The following is a 24216-nucleotide window of genomic DNA, read 5'->3' as shown; positions in this document are numbered from 1 at the left end:
ATTGTTCTCCTCCGATAATGACTTACCCGCTCTCGTCTACAAGCTATTTCCACTTTTATTTGGTCGGGGTCGTATTTCGCGTTCGAGGACGAACCGGAGAGAGCTGTGAACACACAGAAAGAAAGATCAGCAGTTAGTTGATAATGATGACTTGTAATAGAAAGAGCTGAAGGGGGGATCCGGTGTCGTCTCCCAGCCTTTGCTCTCTGTGGACGCCCCCTGGACACTTTGTGTGTGACAGCTGGCTGGAGTCAGAGGGTAAACTGGGTGGAGGTGGTTAAAAGGAGGGTGGGGGGGGCACCAGGGATTTGGAAGATCATCTATAGGTCTGCACCCCCACCAGTTACTGAGGGGACATCAACACTATAGCATGTCCAGGCCAGATAATTAGGTCAGCTCAGGTCATCATGGAGCATTTGAGTTCACACGTCTCTCATCCTTTAATTTTCTCTTTCCATGTACGCTCATGTAGATTTTTTCGATTATGACATTCAGGGTTGTGAGTGACTGAGGTGAGCTGGATGTTGGTGTGTCTTACTGCTGGTGATGGAGCGGTTGTCCTCAGAGAGCTCGTGGAAGAGCAACATTTCCTGCTGAGCCAGCTCCAGACGCTGCTGCTTGACCAGGTACATCTCCTTCTTGGCTTTGAGGGCCTCCTGGGCCACCACAAGATACTCCTTCAGCATGCGCTCCTGCTCCTGCCGCCATTGAGTCCGCGGGTTCTCAATCTGGGTCGTCTCTGACAAAAGACAATACACAAATCATGAGCAAATAATCTATCAAAAACAAAGATGAATTACAGAATAATTTCAGAGAGAGCAGAGGCCTTTTTGCTTTCCCACATCTAGTTTGTTCTTTTTGGAAAAATTAATTTAATATTTTCACATCAATTTACAAAACGATTCCTACTCCAGATTTTTCTACAACATGACTGCTACAAACATCTTAACATGTTTAACGCGGAAAAATCATCGTCATGTAGATTCTGTGATGCAAAAGACATAAACCTTTGCTATTTGTCTTTCTATTGTGCATATGTTCCAAGCTTGTCGACAACATTGCTTCCCACAGAATTAGAATCTATGTGTGGTGGTAGCTGATGACGGGGCCAGGGTGCAAACGTTCAGGTTGTTTTGTTTTGCTTTGTTTTTTGTGTGCGTGTGTGTGTGTGCTTTTGTGATCTTCATATGTCAGCTCTATGAATTCAGAGGCTTTTGTGAGTCCATGAACACAGCACAGGTGGAAACTTTGAGTTGTTTTTATCCTTGGCAGCAGTTTGTTGAGTTTGAGTCACGTGGTGGAGAACTGATCAGTCGACCAGTTAGTGGTTGGATCGGTCAGAAGAGCAGCTCCCGCAGAGGCGTGAGAGTGAGAGCAAACTTTCTGTTGCTGTCACACAGGTTAGACCCAGCGCTGAACTGTGGGGGTGTGCGGCCAGTTTCACCTTAGTAGTTTGGAAGAACAACGGACATCACTAAAATGAGAGCGCTGTTGTTCTTAGAAAAAGAGTGTTCTATTTCTATATGAATCAATGAACTGTTAAGTTTCACTTTCATTGCGCCGTCTGTGCCCAAAGCACACTCTGCGCTCCAAAACTGTGGTGCACACAGTGCTCCAAATAAACGGTCCAAATCCAAAAGTACTAAATCAATACATGGTGGGAAATGCTGATATCGTGGCAGGCCGCCACAGATAAATGAATGTGAGAGAAAACCCTGGACAGTTATCCAAAAATTGGTCAGGGCCACTCAACATTTATTTTAAATTTACACCTTTGAACATTATGTTGAGGGTTCCTGATGAAAACTGTACCCAGATAATAAAACATTATTCAGTTAGGTAAAATATAGAGCTGACACGAATGACTCGAAGCTTCAATCACTGCCATGGTGATCAACGTCTGCATCAGGATTCTAACGCTTTGATTCTTGTTCTGTTCTTCACCATTAAAATGGTGGATGAAATTAAAAGAAAGTGGCCAGACATGAATAATGCCAGTGTTCTCAGCTCAATCACTGATCCCAAGTTCAAGCATTAACTTGGCAGTGCGGCAGAGAAAAAGAAAAAGGTGAGAGGAATTGCAAAGTGTTATCTGTGGCTGCCAACTGTAGTGAAGCACTTGCTCTGCATCTAGTGACGAGGCCAAACCCGCGGCGTTCCAAGTTATTAATACCTTACAAAAACACTGTGTGCAATAGTCCACCTTCCACCTTGTCTTCCTTCTATATATCGCTCTCTCGCACACACACGCAGCAGTTCTAATAATGTGGGCTCAGGTGCAGGTGGTTGATCACCACACTAAAACTTCAAAAGCCCTAAAACGATGTTTGGAACAATCTTAGATAAAGGTTTGTATTTAAAGCTTAACAAGAACAAGTCTGAATCTGAAACGTTACTTGAAAAGACACTGCAAAGCCAACTCCTTTTGCTAAAAAATATAATTGCTAAAAAGTAAAACAATGAATGAAATAGGCGAAATTGCTCTAGCAAAAAGTGGGATGATACATAATTCTAAATATGCTCTACCTGTCATGTGTCAGTATCTAAAAGTACCGTTGTTGTCAGTCTAATTATTTGAATTGCTGAAGGAATCCTATTAATTTCATTTCGTCTTTTTTAAATTTAATTACCCCCCCCCAAACTTTTGAGGTTATATTGTAGCTTATCTGAGACACAATAGCTTCAGTACACTGTATCATCATTCCACCATCATTACTTCAGTTTTCATCTTACAGTGAATCTGTGTTTTTTTAAAGTGCTTAGAGACAAACTGAGGTGTACTCACTGTTGATGTGGTCGATGTAGTAAACTCCCACCTGCTGGTCGTAAACTTCCTCCCACCCGAGAGGCAGTTCATCTCCAACACAGTCGGCAAACGTCAGCGGTTTGGTGATCCTGAAATGATTTAAAATCCACTCAGTGCAACAGTCACCCAAAGGAACGCTCCTTCATATCAGCTGAATAACATCATGTACAGTGTCTGTGTTAACTGTTAGTGTGTGCATCAAACAAACTAATACTGATAAATAATGAACACAGGGGCACTGCAGTACTTAACTATAATCTTTTAAACACCACAGTGTTTCAGCTTAAATTCTTCTCATAATGTAATTTTACATAAAGCTCTTTTTCTCCCTCCCACATTACGTAATTTTTCCTGTTAGCATTAACCGGCCTGCAGGGCGCTCTGCTTCATTTATCATGTTTATAAAAGATGTTTTTGGTGTTAATCGAGGGAAAAGAAGCAAAAAGTAAATATTCATTCTCTCCCCCACCGTCCTGACCCTCGACAGCAAAACTGCATCTTGCAACAGTTTATGATCACTGCCTCCCACGTACGTTTTAAGATGCATATTATCATCACAAAGAAAACTCTTTCACAATTTAACAATTTCAGAATCTCCTCATTAAGACTATGTGTGTGCAGAATTAATCCAAGGACACACTTTGTTTCACAGCACACGCAAAAACAATGAATGGGATATGAAGTATGAATACATAAAGGTAATAAATGTATGTATTTCTATGACAGACTTAAATTATAAAAACTTTTACAGTAATTTCATGTGTTAAGCAACAGCTTTACGGGGTAAACAGTAGGTAATGACTGATTTTAATAAAGAAACATAAATAATAATTCCTGTAAGATACAAATTTTAGAGACTCCTCGTATAGTAAGGACACATTATCAAAGCCAAATCTTAGAAATTCTGATTTCTGGGGCGTCGGTGGCTTAGTGGTAGAGCAGGCGCCCCATGTACAAGGCTGTTGCCGCAGCGGCCCGGGTTCGACTCCAGCCTGTGGCCCTTCGCTGCATGTCATTGTCAACTCCTCTCTCTCTCCCCTTTTCACGCTTGTCTGTCCTATCAAATAAAGGTTAAAAAATGCCCAAAAAAATATATAAAAAGAAATACTGATTTCTCACTGAACGTGTTTCAGTTCCATCAAAACAGGTTCATTCATTCTTTCATTTTCCGTAACCGCTTATCCTGTTGGGGGTCACGGGGGACTGGAGCCTATCCCAGCTGACATTGGGCAAGAGGCAGAGTACACCCTGGACAGGTCACCAGACTATCACAGGGCTGATACACAGAGACAGACAACCATTCACACTCACATTCACACCTACGGACAATTTAGAGTCACCAATTAACCTGCATGTCTTTGGACTGTGGGAGGAAGCTGGAGCACCTGGAGGAATACCACGCTGACACGTGGAGACCATGCAAACTCCACACAGAAGGGCTCCCTCACCCTGGGGTTCAAACCAGGAACCCTCTTGATGTCGTGCTGGTGATTGTCAGAATTACAAGCTTGTGCATTTTACAAGGTCACAGAGGTGTTCAGTTCAGTGCTCCGTGGGGAGGCACCAGATCAGTTCAGGTGGTCAGGAGAATAAACTGTTGATCGTTCCCAGGGTCAGCAGAGAGAACAACATGGTCTCCAGTGGTCAGTCTTACTAAACTCTGAATTAATGGCTGAAGTCTTTGACAGAGCATTCCATGTACTACAAACCTCAGTGATTGTACCTGGACACACTGGCATAAATCATCACAACCAAGTGGCTACAACTGCCCTAAAAACCAAAATACAGTAACCACATATTACGTCAAAGTTCTGTTAAGACCAGAAACTGACTTGACATTTATTTTGCCATATATTTTTTGTGCCATAGAAAAGTAGAATTTCTTAGTGTGCAGTCACAACAAAACACAGTGACAATCCAAATACAGCTAAAGCAAGAGAGCCAAATCCTGTTAAAGCTAGCTGGAGATAACAACCGCTAGCTTTAACTTACAGAAGACTGTCAGCTACACACACGCTTCCCTCAATGTTAGATCTGGAGGATGACGATACTTACACAATGAGATTTTTGATAAATAATCATCAGTTATGTGTCTGAGAAAAAGTACTCCACTCATTTAGGGTGCTCTCAGACCTAGAGTCGTCTCCTTTGGTCTGAATCAGGGACTAATTTTGTTCCAAAGTTGTTTAATTGCCAAGAGTTGGTTTGTGTTCTCACGGCAGCATTTACAAGCGGACCAGATCAAATGCCTTGTGTGAGAAAGCTGCTCTTGATTGGTCAGAATTTCCATGTGGGAAAAATCCAGGAAGTAAAGCAAACGTTGAAGAAGAGTACACTTGCAAGATAAATGTGACACTTTCTAATGTCACAATGGAGGGACAACTACGCAGGTTGATTTTAGCGCTGCTCATCGTGGACTATATTGCTGTCATTGTTCATTTTAGTCAAACCATACAGTTTGAAAACGAGGCGCGGCTCCAACTAGAAAACAATGTTTTGATGCATTGGATGTGCTGAATGTGCATATTAAGGCAGTACAGGAGGAGGTGCACATTAATAATCCTCCAGGACTGTAACATGCTCATGTTTAACCCAAACAATGTGTCATGTGACTGCAGTTGGTTCACATCCAGGTTGGAACACGTTCTCACCACAAACCAACCGCACCAGAGTTCATTTGTAACCGGACTGAGACCACCTCGGTCTGGCTGTTTCGGTGCGCACCCGAGTGTGATTGCTGTGTTCACACCTGCCCAAGCGAACCGCACTTAGAGGGCAAACGTACCTGAGTTTGATTGAACTGAACCAAACAACGCAGGTGTGAAAGCACCCTAAGAGAGTAAAGGCAAATTATAGAACAGCTGCAGCTGTCTGGTAAGTTTGGAAAATGACATCACTTTACTGTCATGCAGCCTTTAAAACCAGGACAAGACAACACTTAAAATATTATGATATCGAAAATCTATGCTGATATTTAGCCTCATATCACAACATGGATATGATACTGATATACTGCCCAGCTTTAGATGAGGGAAAGATAAATGAATTAGACCTCTGCCCCATGGTTTTGGAAGTGAAAACAAAGGTTTTGCCCACTGATATCCAAACACACATCTCTTCCTCGCTCTCTCTCTCCATATTTCTGTTAGCTACTACGACCCACAGGCAGAGAAGTGACGTTTTATACGACCAGTGTGGCTCCCTAGTCACCCAGAGTCTTATTTGATTGGGTGAACTTTTGTAAACACCCCTGAGTGCAGGATCAGTCATGACACATTTTAAACCGTTTTACCAGAAAAATACAAGACAGGGGTCTGATATAAAATACTCTTAAAATACTACTTTTTCCAAATACATTTGGCATTTAAATGAGATCAATGATTAATAAACACAGGGAAACAGGAATGAAACTGGGAAAATGTATTTTTCATTTCACTGGAACTTTAAAAAAGTCTTTAAAATGTTTTTTATACTGTACATTCAGGCTCTGAACTGTCTCTCACCTTCAGATTTTCTGCTCTCTGCCTCTGTAGGGCAGCGAAGTTGATTGCTTATATATAGCCAATGTAAAAAGTTCAGATTGAATTTCGTCATATCAGTCAGACAAGTATCAGGACTTCATGGTTTGATAAATATACAATATTTGCATGTAAACATACATATATACAGCACAACAACGTGCGCTTACACTGTGAAACCTGACACTTCTTTCCTTAACAGATTTTAGACTAAACAATGCATCTCTTCTTAGATGAGACATGAGACTTTGGAGGGACTAAATGCCCAAGTGTAATGATTTATGAAGCCATGTGTGTGTAAGAGGCCCCATCAGCACACACCGTGTCAGGCTTTAACAGCGACTATGACGGGGCAGAACTAATGACATCAGGCTGATACATCGCTAACTCCCCTAATCTACACACATCAGCGAGCCGTGAACCAGCGGGGTCTGATGACAGCAGAACATACAGTAACTGTCTGATTACCATCAATCAGCGCAGACAAAAGGGGGTCCAGTGACAGTGACCCCGTCCACCACGGTATGCTCACAATGCAGACGGTGCACGAGGCCTGATTCTGCCAAGGTATGCATACAATGAAGGGACGGCCCGGAGAGAGTAGCTGAGGCATTCTGCACCACATTCCTCAGGAGACAGACACAGCGGCTCTCCGCTCTGCACTCTTCACCAGATCTTAACTTCCCTTTGGTTGCAGAGAGGTGGTTTTTATAGGCCAAATGCCACCAGCAGTGAGACACATGCTGATGATTCAAACTAGTGGGAAGCACAGAAGCACTCCCACTTTCTCAAAACACTCAATAAAGCCTTTATTAGAGTGCAACAATATCTAAAAATATATGAGCTGCACTTGTTAATCATACCCTCAGTGCCTTCAGAGTGTTCCCATGCTAATAATAAATAGTTAAATATGTTCTTTTTGGCACGTGTGTAGCTATTTGTGTGTCCTGAAAACAAGCCTGGTGGATGATGAATCACATGGGCTCGTCACAAAACTCTGACAATGCCTCAAATTCAATGAACTCCCTTTGCATTTCACACATTTTTGGGAAATTCTACAGCCCATGTCACTGATGTGGACGTCCTCATGTAAGGCTGGATTACAAGTCAATAATACTGTTTAATGGGGTGCTCAGTAGTTCAGTGGGTAGAGTGGGCTCCCCATGTACAAAGGCAGTGTCCTTGCTGCAGCAGCCGTGGGCTCGATCCCTGCCCATGGTCCTTTGCTGCATATCTTCCCCTCTCTTTCCCTCTTTCACACTTCAAGCTGTCCTGTCATTAAAGGAAAAAAGCCCTCAAAAATAACCTTACTGTTTATCCTGTAAAATTATTGTGACAAAACTCTGACTGAGATGCGATGAACATAAATTTGCCCTGTCATTCTGGAAAGATTGGTAGATGGTAACATCCTGCGAAAACGATGAAGCTATTGTGATACTGCTACTAATGATGGGCAAAATAAATGAAAGAATCCTTTTTAACAACTCTTTTTAGTGTCCGATATGTAACGGATCAGCATGTTGAACGTTCGAGTGCTCATAAATCCTTGACCTTTTCCACTCACTCAAGTGCAGTGCCGCCCGCAACGGCACTGAATTAACAAACGATGAAGAACCTGGAACATGAAAATGTTTTGTATTTTTGCCTTAAAAATTACTTAAAATACTCAGCGTAGTTGGCTATTACATTTCCATAAATTAGATACGTCAGTGGTTCCCAGTAGGGATAGGCGAAATATCGATACATCGTAGTATCGCGATATTTTTGTGTGGCAATATCATATCGTCAGTGCCAATTATTGATCTTTTAAATCATACAAATTATTAATATTACAAATACAAATTGAACTAAATTTTTCAGTCCACTAGACACATTTTACTGGTGCAAAAAGTGGCTGAAGTGAGATGAACAGACTGAAAACTTTATCTTATTAGATAAAACAAATGTTGACAATGTTTTCCTGAGGACTTCATTTATGGCTTAAAAACAGGTAATAAATCGCAAATATTTTATTGCAATACTCAGCATATCGCAACTGGTTTAAAATCGCGATAATGTGGTATCGTGACTTAAGTATCTTGATAATTGCACGTCTGTCCGTCCTGGAAGAGGGATCCCTCCTCAGTTGCTCTTCCTGAGGTTTCTACCGTTTTTTTCCCCGTTAAAGGGGTTTTTTTGGGGAGTTTTTCCTTATCCGCTGTGAGGGTCCAAAGGACAGAGGGATGTTGTATGCTGTAAAGCCCTGTGAGGCAAATTGTGATTTGTGATATTGGGCTTTATAAATAAAATTGATTGATTGATAATATCGCATCGTGGATCCTCTGGTGATTCTCACCCCTAGTTCCTAGCATTTTTGGATAACCCTAACCCTCATTAAGATTACGTATTTCTATGAGCTGTGAGCAGAGAGTGATTTTTACCTCCTTAGATGGTTTAATGTGAGTAATTCTTGAGGCCTGAAGAGGTAAACTATATTCTGTATTTTAAAAAACTAAAAGAACATTTGTCCTAAAAAAGGTGCGCAAAGGTTTATGATAAATGAAATGATGTTTTTGTTCTTCTCTCTCAAACAATAACTGCAACAATAACAGGTTTCTTAAACCTGGACACTATTTTCCCATATTTTATGAGAATGAGGAAAAAGAGAACAACAATTTTTGAAATTTGTCCAGTCGGGGTGGTAATCACCAGAGGATCCACGATACGATATTATCACGATACTCAAGTCACGAAAAAATATTATTTAAAAAATATTATTATTTTAAATAAGATGCGATATGCTGGGTATTGTGGTGAAAATGTATTGATATATTGCAATTTATTACCTTTTTTCAACTGCAAATTATGTCCCTAGAGAAAAAGTTTGTCGACATCTGTTTTTATCTAATAAGATAAAGTTTTCAGTCTGTACATCTCACTTCAGCCACTTTCTGCAGCAGCGAAATGTATCTAGTGGACTGAAAAAGCAACTGATTACATTATAAAATCAATTCTTCGCACTGTTTGACAGTATTGTCACACAAAAACATTGCGATACTATGCTGTATCGATTTTTTCCCCCATCCCTATTGTCTAGTATTAAGCAACAGGGCTGCAGACTGCCACCACGAAACAGGCTGCAATGTTACCACTTGGGGAACTGTCAATGTACACCCACTTTAAGTGTTTGTGTTTGCAACTGACAGGCTCAGATTGTTTTATTAAGTGTCTGACAACATTATGGAAAGGATCCCTACAGAGGTAGACCTCTTTGTTAAAGAGAAAGATCCTTTTTATTTAACCGGGAACAACCCCAAAATTGCTGTCACCAAAACCACCAGACTCCATTTAAATAAAGTGTAATTCTATCACTGTAAAACACACTTCATTCAAAGTCAACAGAAACAAAATACAACTCACAAAAGCTGCCTTGGCTTGTCTTTCCACTAGGGGCCATAACGGTACATGTATTTGTGTCGAACCGTTCGGTATGCGACTTTCGGTTCGGCACGACCCTGTACCGAATTATTGGACGCAGGATATTATTTTATTTTATTTTGTTTTATTTTAATTCCATTTTTACGAGCCGAACCATTTAAAATATCTAGTTCCCCGACGGACATAATTGAGTGACGGACCGAGTCCCGTAAATCTCCGCTTTCACTTTGTGCAGCACATTCTCGCATTTTGACAACATGGCAAGTGAGCCTGACGAACCTGAAGACCCACCCGCAAACCTTAAGTCCTCCGTTTGGGAACACTTTGGTTTCAGGGTAAAATACGAAGATGGAAATAAACAAGTGGACAAGACAAAAGCAGTGTGCCGACACTGCAGAACAGCGGTCGGGTATGTACTTGGAAACACGTCTAACATGCTAACGCATCTAAAGCGACACCACCCGAGTTTGAACGTTAACCGGCACGACTAGAAAAAGCAATCTGGTGCAAACTACGATATCGTCGTCGTTTAAAAAGAAAGAGCGTTTCCCTGACCATCGCGCTAAAGAAATAACCAACGCCATTGGAGTTGAGTAAAATTGTTTAAGCTGCACTTTAGATATAAGCATGTTTTGTTTACTGCACTTTAACAAAGTGGGAAAGCTAAGTAAGTTCCTAGTAAAACTGAATCTGAGCAGGCTTTAAAGCTGACCAGCTGCACTATACTTTTTATTTTAATTGAGTAAAACTGTTAAAGCAGAAATGTATATTTATATTTTTCATTCAAAAAATGTGTTAAAAAAACAGCAGGATTTTATTTTTCACTTTTATATTTCTATTTTCATTCAAACAATGTGAAAAAGCAGGATTTTATATATATTTGTTTCATTCAAAAATTGTGTAAAAAGAGTTAACTGCTGTGGTGGTATTTGTGTGTTTTTGTGTACCGTTACACCCCTACTTTCCACTGTTTCAACAATCACCAGCTCTGGTTTGGTTGAAAAAAAAAAAGCCTTAACTCAACAGTTAGAGTCTGGTGACTTTGGTAATAATGACTTCAGGGCTGTTTCTGGTTAAACAAAAAGGTCAGTCTCTGTTGGGATTCTTTCCATAATGTTGTCAGACACTGAGTGAGAAGAAAAGTCTGAGTGTGTCAGTGGCAAAATAAGCACTTTTAGTGGACGTAAATTGACGGTGCATATGTGCCGCATCATGATATCGCAGCCTGTTTCGAAGCTACTACTGGACAAATTTTTAAAAAAAAGTTGTTCCCATTACTCACCTAGACACAAAAACATGGGAAAATTGGTTCCAGGTTGAATAATACCAAAGTTACCCTTTAACTAGTCGATCTACTGACCCTTTAGATTTATCTTGTGACCCCCATGTGGGGCTCAACCTCAGCTAATTGCTTAATCATTTCTGCTTTTCATCACCCACCTCTACCTGCGAGAAAATCACGGATACATGCCACATTAAGTCACACACATTCCCAAAATAAGAACTGCCAACTCAAGCAACTCTTTACTGAACAACTACACACTATAACAGTGGTGACAGTGTGTAAAAAGGATTGTGCACGCAGCCAAACACAAAGACAAGGCAAACACAGGCACACTCCCCATCTGCTTCTCTTTAGTGTTTGTTCAAGGTAAACAAATGTCCAGACACTAACTGCACTTGTAAATACTTAAAAAACACTCAGGTGGAGCAGTTGGGTTTTATGTAAATACACTGAAGGAGGAACTGTGATGACAAGAATCAGAAGCATTAAAAAAAACGTGAAGTAAAAATACAGTGATATACTTGGGATCCAGTCAAAAAGGTTATACAAACAGGGGGAAGACCACCAGAAGCTCTGGATGGGAAGCTGTGTGACGTCAGAGGGAGTTCAGTCCTGATCTGCCCTCCGACCTCCCCAGAGAGAGAGACAGAGACAGAGACAAAGGGGAAAAACATGTCCTCTGACAGATCTGAATCTGAATATGTGAATGTTTGGTTTGTTACGCAGTCTTGTGACAGCAGCCTCTGTTTTTCCAAGTCATGTCTTGGTCTTGGGAGACTCTAACCACTACTACACAGCGCACACACACACTCACACAGCCGCACAGAGTGATCTGATGACACACATTCAGAGGAGCTGAAGTATCATAAAACAGAAAGGCAGCCATTTTTGGATTATGAATAGTATAAAATCTACACTGTGAAGCAAACACAACACGTCTTTCAGATCATTTCCATCAACAACTTTTCCCCGTTGTGTCAGAGAAGCTCTAAAAGAGACGTAACTGTGTCACTCTGCTGTCGGAGTGACACAGTGACCCTGGGTAAACCTGAGTTTGCTGACACCATGAATCTGTCACCAACATGCATTACACAACGTACAGGTCTGACACTGCTCCGCTCAGGTATGTGAGGCTAAACACTGATTTCTATAGTAACTATATCACTACAGGACAGCTGCTATGGGATTACTATGACTGTACAGCAGGTGCAGGCAGTAGGGGCGGGTGATATGGCCCTAAAATAATATCACAATATTTCAGGGTATTTTTGCTATAACAATATTTTTGACCATATGACACATATTAATAGTTCAACTAAATAAAATCTACCACAAATTACACATTTAAATAACTGTACCCTGGGATCTGTATATATCTATATTTTTTATACGGGACAGGACTCCGGGGTTTTTTCGGACCTAATTGTATTGCGGAGTTTTGCACAGCGGCGACCGGATCTTTGCTCTCAAACCACAAAAAAATGTGATGGCACAACAGTCTCCTTCAGTACATTATTCTACGCTTCCTTTTGATTTTCACATTGGCTAGTCATCCTGTTTAATTTGTCTTCTGATTAAATCTGAACCATCGAAACAAGTTGTAGGAAGCCTCTGCAAGTAATTGGTTGCTGGCAGACAATAAAATGGTTAATCAGCAGTGCCGTGCACTGTAGAGCCGATGCGCTGCTGGTTCTGCTGGCCTGAATAGAATATAATGTCTATAGCCTTACTGTTGTGTACAGCCTTATAGACTGAGCTGAGTAGTGATGCGCGGGTCGACCCGTAACCCACGGGACCCGCAAATGGACCTGCGGGCCGGGCAGCAGTGATCGTCTGTTAAATCGGTCTGTAAATGATATTTTGACATTATTGGCTATTACTGTCATGGCATCCGAAGGTACTGATGCGTTGAGCAGGTGACAGTCCGCTGTCATTTTCAAAACACACGTGTGTCACGCACTCCAAAAGAAACTTGTTGAAACTTTAAACAATAATTTATTGTACAAAACGGGGGAAACAAACGTTGATAAAAATGGTTCCATAATTCATATCAAATTCACACTGGAGCGCGGATGCGCTCAAGTGTGCCGTGCGCACAAGCTCAGTTGGTAGGCGATACTATATTTTCACATTTTTAACTATGCAATTTAAAAGTTTTGATTTTTATTGATAACCTACATTTACCAACAACAAAAAGACTACATTTAGCACCAAAAAATATGTAAAAAACAAACAAACAAAAAAAGTAAAAACGAATATCGAATACCAAATTTTCATAACGAATACCTACCCATAGAAACGAATAATCGAATATCCGAATATTTGGGTACAGCCCTAAAGCCAACCCCAGATTCACTCTCATTTGGTGTTTCACTGTTACATTCGCATTTTTCTGCCCTGTGTCTCTCGCACACCTGCCCCCTACCTTTTTGAAAAGCCCCGACCTCACCTTAGCGCTATGCCAATAAATTTCCCAAACACGAATTATGTTCAATTGCACTCTGCTGGAAGAATGTGCGTTTGCCCCTCTCTTGGCCGTTGGTTGAAGGGTTTAACGGCGAGTTTGGCTCTTGAAAAACTCACCTATATAGTGAGAAATAGAGCTTCTGAGTTTACTGATATTTGGGAAATGTTTTTGGAATTTGTAAAGAAATTGTGGTATTGAAGAAATATCATACCTGCTAAACACTAGCATGTTAGCATTGTCATTGTGGACACGTAGATGTCAGCGCTTAGTTTAAATCACTGCAGATTCTTTGTCTTTTTTCTGCCTCATTTAGTTTTTCATTTCATGACCTGGATTGTTCAGAGAAGCTGATGAGTTTTGATGATGAATCTCTAAATAACACAGAGCCTACTCTACTTTACACAGTCCACTTATGGTGACGATACTGTAAAGAAAAACTGTAAAAGCTTCAGGTGGCCTTCAATGATGCCTTCTGAATTTCTGGCCCAAGTTCCCAAGACGGACAAGTGCAAGTCTTAAGTTTGTGACTCGTAATGTTCCCACCCTTCATGCTGTGTTGAGAAAGTTTGTGTAGAAATTCAGGTGTTGATAAACTGATTTAAAAAAAGGAATATAACAGCCTTAATTGAGCCTACACAAAGTGACGCAAGTTTATCCTCGTAACCAATTGTGGACTTGTGAACTGCAACTATATTTCTGTGTTGGATCCTCGTATTATTCTATACTGATATGGACCTATGTGTTTGAAATAATATTAAAATTGAGCGACTCTCTTTGTAGTCACAGGGTTTTTAAATCATTTTTATCGTATAGCCATGCAACAATAACCACAGCAAAAATAATCCCCAGAGATTATGTTCACTATGATGTGCATCTAAGACAACTGTCACTCTGCAGCACATGAATAGAAACCAAAGGAAGTTGTGACAAAAACATCACAGCATAATGTTTAAAATGGTAAAGTATATTTAAGTTGTAATGAATACGTGCCTGAGCATGAACAAATGCTGCTATGGTTAGTCACAAGCATTAAGAGAATGGGATTATTAATAAATTTTGTTCCGAACTTTTACACATTCTCTGGGATCCTCTTTCAATCTAACAGGAAACAGAAAATGAGACAGATATCTGAAATAGAAAAGTGAGCGACTGACAGAATGACAGGCATGTTCAGCTGTGGAGGAATGAAATGCTGCTCGGCCTGCCTCGCGTCTCACAACTTCCCAGCAAAATATATTTAGTTGTCAACGACATTTGCTAATTCTAGACTAATCTGTGCCATCCTGGGTCGTCCCAGAGGATATTTCTATCTGCAGCAACTCGCCTTTGCCTGGCGACGGGCTGCTGCATGGGAAAGGCATGTGAAACTGGAGTCTGGGCCACTGGACCTCGTCTGGTCCGGTCATCACCAGCAGCTCCTCAGCCTTTTGTTTCTCTGCTACGACAATGTGCAAATTAAGATGTGCCAAACAACGGACTCTGCATTACATAACACACAATATTCCTTCTTATATTTAATTATGGAGCCAAGGAGGCCGGGTTTGACATTCTGGATGTGAGTTACTATCCTTCAGCTTGACCACAGTGGCCACAAGTTTTCAAGCAGCTAACAAAATTCAAAGGCGCTCCTGCCGCTGCCGTCCTCCACACAGCTCGCTCACTTCATATTAAATTAAAAAACATGTAGTTGATGACTCCACCAAATGTGTTCATTTAAATTTGTCACCACAGCACTGACATTGACGTTTAATTGTGAGACGTGTAAATAAATAAAGTAGTGTGATAAAACAGCCAGTCACAACGAATGTATCCAAGCCCTGAAAGTCTTTTATCATCCAAGCGAGCCAGCTGCTGAAGTCTACAAATAAGAATTGAGGTTTGACCTCTGGATGACAAGCATTGCATATGTGACCAGGAAAACAACAAATGTGATGACACCAACAGGGTCGCGGACGAGCACCAGTTGATAACAGAAAATTCTGCATGTCTCCCATTTTAACTCCAACATGCACCACAAACACCACCTGCTTTCATTCTCATAGTGTTAGCTCCTCGCTGGACGGGGTGATGGACACAGTCTCCGAGAAGAAAAAAGGCCACAAGTGTTGTTGGTCTAAAATTCCTTTTGGTGTTAAAAAAGAAATGTGAAAACAACTTTGGGAGGAATGTCATTTATGTCCAGCCTCCTTTCAGAGCGCGGCCTGAAGCAGCTGACAGACGAACAGACACTTCTCCCATTATGTGTAGAATCTCATGGAAATAGGTCTCCTATAAGTAGACAGACATCTCTGTCTCTGTACGCATTTAGATGGCGTCTGGAGTGGACACATGGGAAGGGCTGGTCTTATTGTGAGCAGAGCAGAGCTGGGTTTACTGGGACCTAAGTGAAACTGAAAAACATACAGTCAATGTGGGAGCAGTGTGGCATCATGACCATAATCAGTTTAGTATAAATGCATTTGATTGCTCTCAATTCAGTGAGGCTCTCTGTACTAATGAGCATCTTCGCTTTATAATGATGCTTTCTCACAGATCGCTTTAAGCTACAGCCAGCAGAAAGTTAGCTTAGCTTAGTATAAAGACTGGAAAAAGGAGGAAAACCATTAGCATGGCTTTGTCTTATGTTAACAAAATCCAGTGACCAGCACCTCTAAGGTCACGTTCAGACTGTTCCCTACATAAAAAACCGTAGTCTCCTCATTGATTTGAATGAGGCCAGTCCGGCAGCTGGGGGTGCCAACACATTGGGTCGTCCAAAATAAAGCTGAGCCTGATTCCATCTTTGCAGCGACATGATAAGGCGCTGAACTGGCAAGCGCTCATTCCCGGTGGATTACTTTGTAACAAGAATGGCGTACTTCCTGTCTCTAAATATTAAAACAGTTGTGCAGCATTTTGGTGTTTGATAAACCTTTCACTTCCAGGATGGTATTTCATTGTCTCACTCGAACCTTTAACAACAGGGACCCACTCATGCCAGGAAATAGACGAAACCCTTCGAAAATCACCAAATGTCCTATTTTTGTCAAGAGCTAAATGAAAAGATTGACACCACTCTCATGTCTATAGGGTAAATACGAAGCAACAGCCAACACAGTTAGCTTAGCTTAGCACAAAGACTGGAAACAGTTAGCATGGCTCTGTCTGAAGTTAACAAAATTCACTGACTAGCACCTCTAAGGTCACATTCAGACCAACTGTTTCCCTGAATGAAAAAACACAGTCCGCAGCTGGTGGTGGCAACAAATTGGGTTCGTCCAAAATTAAAGCTGAGCCTGATTCCATCTTTGCAGCAACATGACAAGGCCCTGAGTTGGCAAGCGCACATTCCCAGGGGATTACTTTGCAACAAGAACGGCGTACTTCCTGTCTCTAAATATTAAAAACAGTTGAGCAGCATTTTGGTGTTTGATAAACCTTTCGGTGCATTATTCTGTAACTCCAACTGGACTTCCAGGATCGGATTTTATTGTCTCACCCCTACTTTTAACAACAGGGACCCACTCATGCCAGGAAATGGACGAAACCCTTCAAAAACCACAAAATGTCCTGTTTTTGTCAAGAGTTACATGAAAAGATTGACACCACTCTCATGTCTATAGGGTAAATTTGAAGCCACAGCCAACAGATAGTTAGCTTAGCTTAGCATTAGGGCTGGAAACAGAGGGAAACAGTTTGTGTGTCTGTCTAATATTAACAAAATCCACTGACCAGCACCTTTAAGGTCACGTTAAGACCTTATATTGATATTGTCTCAACCATACCTTAAAAAACAGGGACCCACTCATGCCAGGAAATGGACGAAACCCTTTCGAAAACAACAAAATGTCCTATTTTTGGATTATACAAATAAGACAGTGAGCCGTAGAGGTGCTGGTAGATGGATTTTGGTACCTTTGGACAAGCTTGCTTGTGCTATGCTAAGTTAAACGGCTGCTCGCTGCAGCTTCATATTTACGATACAGACATGAGATTTTCAATTTTCTCATCTAATTCTCTTTTTTAATGATTATTTTTGGGACGTTTTTGCCTTTACTGATGGTACAGCTGAAGATAGAACGGCTGGAGAGAGGGAATGACACACAGCAAGGCACCATGGGTTGGAATCAAACTGCATGAGTCGCACACTCCAAATTTTCTCATCAAACTCTCAGCAAGAAAGCAAATAAGCGAATTTCCCAAAACATCCATCTACTCCTCTAAATCCACATAAACATGAATGCACTATGAGGTAACATGTATAATTATTACCACATTTTCATCAGGTGAATGCAACCGCATAAAATAAGTTTAATATTAAGATAAAAACTCTTTCTGGTGCTGACCAGCGAGGGAATCAATGTTTAATGGACTAGTCGACTGATTGCACACATCTCCTGTTGCAATAATATAAACCCAAACTCTTTTTTTACCCAGAAGGTTAAATTGCACTCATTTTAGAGTGAGCACACTAAACTACAAGCACTTGTAACGCTGCTGAATTACAGCAACTGTTTGGGATTTTAAAAAGCACGATAAGCTGTAAAACACGGGAACAAACAAAGTGAATGGACAGAGCCGGCGCTGTCAACTACATTTTCTTTCTTTTCAAATGAGAATTGTGCAGATGTGTGAAAGGGGAAAAAAACAATGGTGGCCCAGAGCTCGAGGTTGGTCCTCTGAGTTTGGCATGTCCTGTTTAGGTAGCATTCTTCACAATATACACATAAAACACAAGCAACCTACAGCTCTGACTGCTGAATGTGGCTGCTCAGAAAGGGGCACTGATACACAGCCTGAGGACTGACGCAAAGCAACATCGAGGCAACTGATCAGTGCTTTTATTGCTGTAAATCGTCCAAACATAGGTCATCTTTTGGGAAAGCTGGACATGACAGGGAGCCACAGCTGCTGGAGAAAAGAGGTCTGAACTTCCAGAACAAGGAACAAGGTGGAAGCTGAAGACAAACATATTGTCAGCTCATGAAAAAGAACACAGAAAACACACAGGGCCAAATGACACCGGATCAAGCAATGGCGTGTTTGTAACCTCCCCCCACCAAAAGACAAAAAAGAGCCATCATAATGAAAACACTGGGGGAAGCAAAATAACAGCGGGGTTCAGCGCATGTGAATAACCTTTCGGTGCTGGAAACACAGCTCACCCTTTCCAGAATAATTGAATTTGGTGTGCTTTGTGACCAAGTATAAAGGCCTCCCTTTGCTGAGCGGCAGGCCGGCCATGGCTGTTGCATAACAGAGCTAATAAAGGAGGCCTACAGGGCCCAGGATGGAGAGGAGGAGGCAGACACGTGGGAACTGCCTCTGTTCTGCTGCTTTGTCTGGGGCCGCGAGCAAGCAGAGCCCCTGGGCATTAGTGTAGGCATGCCTAACATAACGCTCATTCCTCAGTAACAAAAAAGTCCCACAGAACTGCTCGGCTTATCTGCAGGAGCTGGCAGGGCCGCCCCGAGCTGCTCAAGGTGTCCACCGTCCTCAAAGACATAACCATCACCGAGCAGTGACGGGTGCAGATGGTTTGAAAAGTGCAGTGTTTACACGTTTTCATTTGCTCTTCTGCAAGCTGTGTGTTGAGAGATGCTCCCTTAGTTTCCCAGGTATTTGCACACTGCATTCACACATCCATCTAATTTTTCTCTACACGCTGTCATCTAACCAAAGCAGCGCCATGCAGCTCCTCTGCCGCCCGCAGACGTCCAACGTACCAGCGGGAACACTTGACCTCTGGCTGATACGCAGCTCCGTTACAGCACATCATGATCATCATTGACAATTATGTTTGAGCTCAATGGCTCTTGTGTTTTAGTGATTAGGCGATAATCCACCAGTGACACGCCTCTCTGCGGGTCAGCAGACAGGAGGTTCACACACATCGATCCACCCTGTCTGCGAGCTGTACGACACTTCAGATCATAGGGTGGTAGTACCTGCACTCAGCTTTGCTCCAAAAGGTGTACACACAAACTGTGAGCTCCAGGAGCTCGAGGGGAGCTCCCGCGGCCTTTGTTACACCTCAGACACAGATCGTATTATGCCCAAAATATGGAGCGTTTGATCCCTGCCAAATAAGGTGTGGTTCACTCCACTAAATTTCACTTCTGTCATGTCAGTCTCCAACACAAACCGCCAAGGTCCAATGAATACTGAGTGGGGATCAACTGTGTTTTACAATTAGTTATTTCAGATTAAACCCTCACTTCCCATTTATCAGAAAAAAGAAAAGTGATGGCAGCACTATGAGGGCTGATTTGATCACATATGAACAGATCTGAAATTTTAAGATAATATCAGCCAATAATGTTAATAATATTAACATCACCAGTATAATGAAGATGGTAAAATTAGCGCTGAAGCATTAAAACCATTAGTCGATTGACAGGAAGTGAGTTGGCAATTCTGATGCCTTTTCTGTGTTTTATATCATTGTACGCTGAATAGTTTTTGGTTTCAGGGCCCTGACATACCAAGCTGACAGCTGGCCATCGGTGAGTGTCCCTCGTACTTTTGTGGTTTGTTCCGCACTGTTGGCACAAGTCGGCCCTTGTCGCCTGTTTTTCGGCTGGTTCAGCATCTTGAATCAGCATCGGAGCTGGCAGAGTCAGACAGTGAAAGAAATCACTCTGATTGGCAGTTCGGTTCAGCACACGAGAAAAGTAACAGAAGAGATGAAATCAAACAAACGACTGAAGTACAGAGGGCGTGAGATCAAAATAAACTTGTATAAAAGTTAAGATTATTTTTTGTTCTTCATTTTCTTTTTAGCAAGCGCACTGTAAATATAATTTGTTCTTTTAACATCAGGTTGTGTCCTTAACGTGCTAACTAGAGTCTTGAGTCCGTCCTGTCGGTCTTCCTGTTTCCCTTTTTGAATGGCAAATATAGACTACCGCCGCCTGCTGGTACCGAGAGTTGTTTCCTCTCACGCAGGTTTAGAACGTACGTGCTAGTCAGCCATCAGCTGTAGTCTTTGCGGTTCAAAGTTCAAATGTCCCCGAAGGGCAATTGGTTGTGCCTGGTGTGTTCAAGCACAGCTTTTTGGCCGAGATACAGGCGACCTGAGGCAAAACAACAGTCGTCATTTGTTGCCACAAGTTCTTCGATGTTAATTTGGTGTGTCTGGTGAGACAATTCGAAGACCTTGCCTTGGATTTTTTTAAACCTATTTTCAGACATTTTTTTTGGATCACGCAGATTAATCAATAATGAATAGGGCTGTGTATCGGCAAGAATCTGATACAATACATGTCAGGATACGGGGGTTAGGGTTGGGTACCAAACTTACTAAGTACTTTTAAGGGTACTGACCGTTAAATTCATCAATGCCAAATGTCGGTACCTGAGAGCGCTTCTGGACACATCAGGTTTAGACAAGAGGGTGAAGTTCCTGGAACTCCTGGAAGACAGTTGCAGAGCTCTGCAGAGCCGCCTGGTTCAACTTTAGATAGGAAGCAGAAGTGCTCCAAAGCCATGAGGTCAAAACTATGGTTGCAGTGGCGATCTGCCACGACAGTTTTGGCATCTGGTCTATTTTATTTATTGTTTTAGTTATAGCCTACAATCACTGCTAGATGAGCTGACAAACACACTAGGGCTACAACTAACAAATATTTTCATAGTTGATTAATCTGTCGATTATTTTCTTGATTAATCGATTGATTTGTCTATAAAATGTGAGAAAATTGTGAAAGATGTCAATCAGTGTTTCCCAAAGCCCAAGATGACGTCCTAAAATGTTTTATTTTGTCCTTAACCCAAAGATATTCCATTTACTGTCACATATGATTGATTTAAAAGTTGACAACTAATTGATTAATTCTTGCATTTCTAATACAGACAAGCAGGCAGACAGAGACAGAAGATAAGCTCTATGTGTGATTAGAAAACAGCAGAGGCGCCGTCACGCATTCAGCTTGTTCAAAAATGACATTTTTGTTATTACAGAGAAAGTAAAGTAGCGACAAAAGGTACCACTGGGTACCAGTACCGAATTCCAGATACTGGTATCAGTTCAAATGTGAGTGGCATCCAACTGTAGTTGTGATGTTGGAGTGTAGGATTCAAATGGGTAAAGACAGAATATAGAACTGCTATCTAGAGAGCATTATGGTGTATAAACACAACACAAATCTTTGCTTGTAGTGTACCAAGTGTACCAATATTTTCTTACACTCCTAGTGATGAAGATATTTTTCAGTTGCAGCCTTAAATAATTGGATTACCTCACTGGAGCAACTCTTCAAACATCAGCCTCCCCCTGACTACATCTGGCCCATTTCTCTGATTCCATGTGACACATCAGAGGAATCTGCTCACAATCACTTTGTTTCTACGTCTTTAAGTCTGCGGCTTGTGCACTATCTTGTGCAGCAGTACGTCACATTCAGTTAAAGGCCATAACTCATGATGATGAACACCTACAACAACATGTGGTAGATACCAGACAACAATCCTCAAACTATCAGCCTTTGATTTTTTAGTTGTACAGAACAGCTGTCACACGGGGCCCTGACAGGGGAAAGTATGAAACTCTTATCATCGCCGCATTCATCTCCCTGCTCCTGACATCCACATTATGCTTAAGTGCCATGCAAACAGTCCATTTATCTGCCGCTGATGTTAAGAACCACATCTTTCTAAGAGCGTCAACACCGACAGAATGGCTGACACCTTTTTGTATCTGTTGCATGTTAGCAGAAAGTCAGCTTTAGTGCTGCATTGTGATGTGATTTATTGGAAAGTCAGTATCAGGTGGTGACAGAAGACATTCCTCTGGCCGAGATAACCCATAAATCACCGAGCAGCACCAGAACAAATGCAGAAAACATTCTTTAGTCATGCAAACGTAAAACCCCAGATCCCCCCACCACACGCTGACAACTGTAAGATCTTGTGAAGCTGCTATCAGCCTCACATAACAATGGTTAATCAACTTGCAGGGAGGAGGGGGCCTTCAAGGAAATCAGGTTTTTCTTATCTAGATTACACGCAGCTACTACATTCCCACTGCTGAAATCAGCTGCAACAAATCTGGATTAAAATGTTACGCAGAAAGAGACTGAAACTCAACCGTGCTGTTGTTTTTGTCAGGCTCTGTGAGTTTCTGCCTTTCCCCTCATCATGCAGCAGAGTTAAAATACTTGCTATAATTCCCAGTAATCTCACAAAGTCTGCTTTGAATGCCTGATTGAGCCTGTTTCTGGGCTGGTGAAATCCCAGTCCCCACAAAAGCACATCCTTGCAGCTTTCCCAGTGGCCCAACTAGCATTCCTCACATATTTTCACAAAGATTTCTGGGAGTTGAAGTTTAAAGCTCTGGCTCTACTACGCTGCATTGTCAAATCCAGTGAAACACATACATTATGGGTCACTTTGGGATGAACTCCAACATTAGGAGCTGTGACTTGACTCATTGCTGAATCAGAGTAGTCACTGTATGAAAAGTAAAGGGGAGCTGAACAACAATAGCTCACTGTGTTAGGTGTGTGAAGCAGGAATGTTTCAGGTTACTGGAAGTCATAAATCTACAGAGCTCACTGATGAGTCTGAGTTTTGAGACAGACATCAAGACACATTAGTAAAAACTCAGCCTGACAGGGTTTGTGTGGTGCTGTTTGGTGATACTCAGCTGAAACATAACAAACCGGAAAGGCTGGGCTGCTGTCTAATTTCATGTCAAAGACCTGTCAGAGTTTACAGATACATGAATATTGGGGATTTATTAATGAGAGCAGCTGCACGGTGGTAGGTGACCATGGGCGTTACATCCCGTGTTTGCATGGGAACCTCTTCAAGAGTTGGGGAGGCCACAACTGCTGCCAAATCTCATCTGATTCATCGGTCGTGGCTTTAATATCCACCGCAAGCTTGTGTCACATTAAAGGGAATGGAGAGAATTTACTGCCCTGTCCCTAAAACCAAGCTGCCTTCACTTGTAGCCCCTCCGTCCAGTATCAGCTCCTCCTGTTGAGTTTGTTAGCTGGTTGAATTAAAACTTAGTGTGAGTGTGTGTAATCCCAGTGCTCCCAGGCCTGTAGCATACCTATCTCTGGGGTCAATCCATGAAGTTTGCCGGGTGTTGTGGTCGATAAAAAACACTCTGCCATCGTAATCCCGGGCTTCCTCCCAGCCCGCGGGCAGCGGCAGCTCCGAGCTCTCTCTCCGCTTACCGCCGCTGACCCACGGCATAGCGTCGGGATGGTGAGAGGGCTGGAGCCCTCTGCCCTGCTTTTTATCCCCCCGAAAAAGTCGCTCTTCACTGCATTACAACAAACTCGACCTCGACGCACTTGTCGGCGCAAACACTGGAGACGCAAACACGAAACTTTCCACCGAGGTTGTCCGCTGAAAAAGCCCCGCCGGAGGTACATCCACGTTTCTTCTTACAACCCTCCAAAAAACACTACCGCGGTGCTCTCACGGTCCTCGGTCCTCCATGTTCGCCTCCTCCACCATATTTCATTCCTCCGTGTCCATATTCGGGCTGAGTTGATTTGCATAAACGGTCGGACGTACGACTGAGCCCGCTCCTCCGTCCAATAGGAAAACTTCAGAGCTCAACACTTCATTAAAGTGTGTTGTCGCCGTGAAAACACACTTGATAACACTTATTTAATGTTTTAACTCCGCGGCAGAGTGGATGAAGAGGCGGCGACAGCGAGAACAAACTGAGCTAACGTCTCCGTTCAACTGTCAAACAACCACCTGTGGATTCACATGTCATCAC

At 42.1% G+C, this 24216-nt stretch overlaps 1 protein-coding gene across 1 annotated transcript in view; it reads right to left on the bottom strand.

Moving 5' to 3' along the window:
- Positions 1 to 24216, bottom strand: part of wwc3 (WWC family member 3) — a 53317-nt gene extending 29101 nt beyond the window's left edge. The window contains exons 1-4 of the mRNA XM_050053969.1: positions 23533 to 24216; positions 2786 to 2895; positions 539 to 739; positions 27 to 103 (exon numbers count right to left, since the gene is read on the bottom strand). Of these exons, the coding sequence (XP_049909926.1) occupies positions 27 to 103; positions 539 to 739; positions 2786 to 2895; positions 23533 to 23678 (534 nt within the window). The 5' untranslated portion in view covers positions 23679 to 24216. The remainder of the gene's footprint in view (positions 1 to 26; positions 104 to 538; positions 740 to 2785; positions 2896 to 23532) is intronic.

Source organism: Epinephelus moara, chromosome 10 (genome assembly GCF_006386435.1).
Source record: "Epinephelus moara isolate mb chromosome 10, YSFRI_EMoa_1.0, whole genome shotgun sequence".
NCBI classification, from domain to species: domain Eukaryota; kingdom Metazoa; phylum Chordata; class Actinopteri; order Perciformes; family Serranidae; genus Epinephelus; species Epinephelus moara.
The sequence above is the reverse complement of the archived record's forward strand: the minus strand, read 5'-3'. Positions and strand labels throughout refer to the sequence as shown.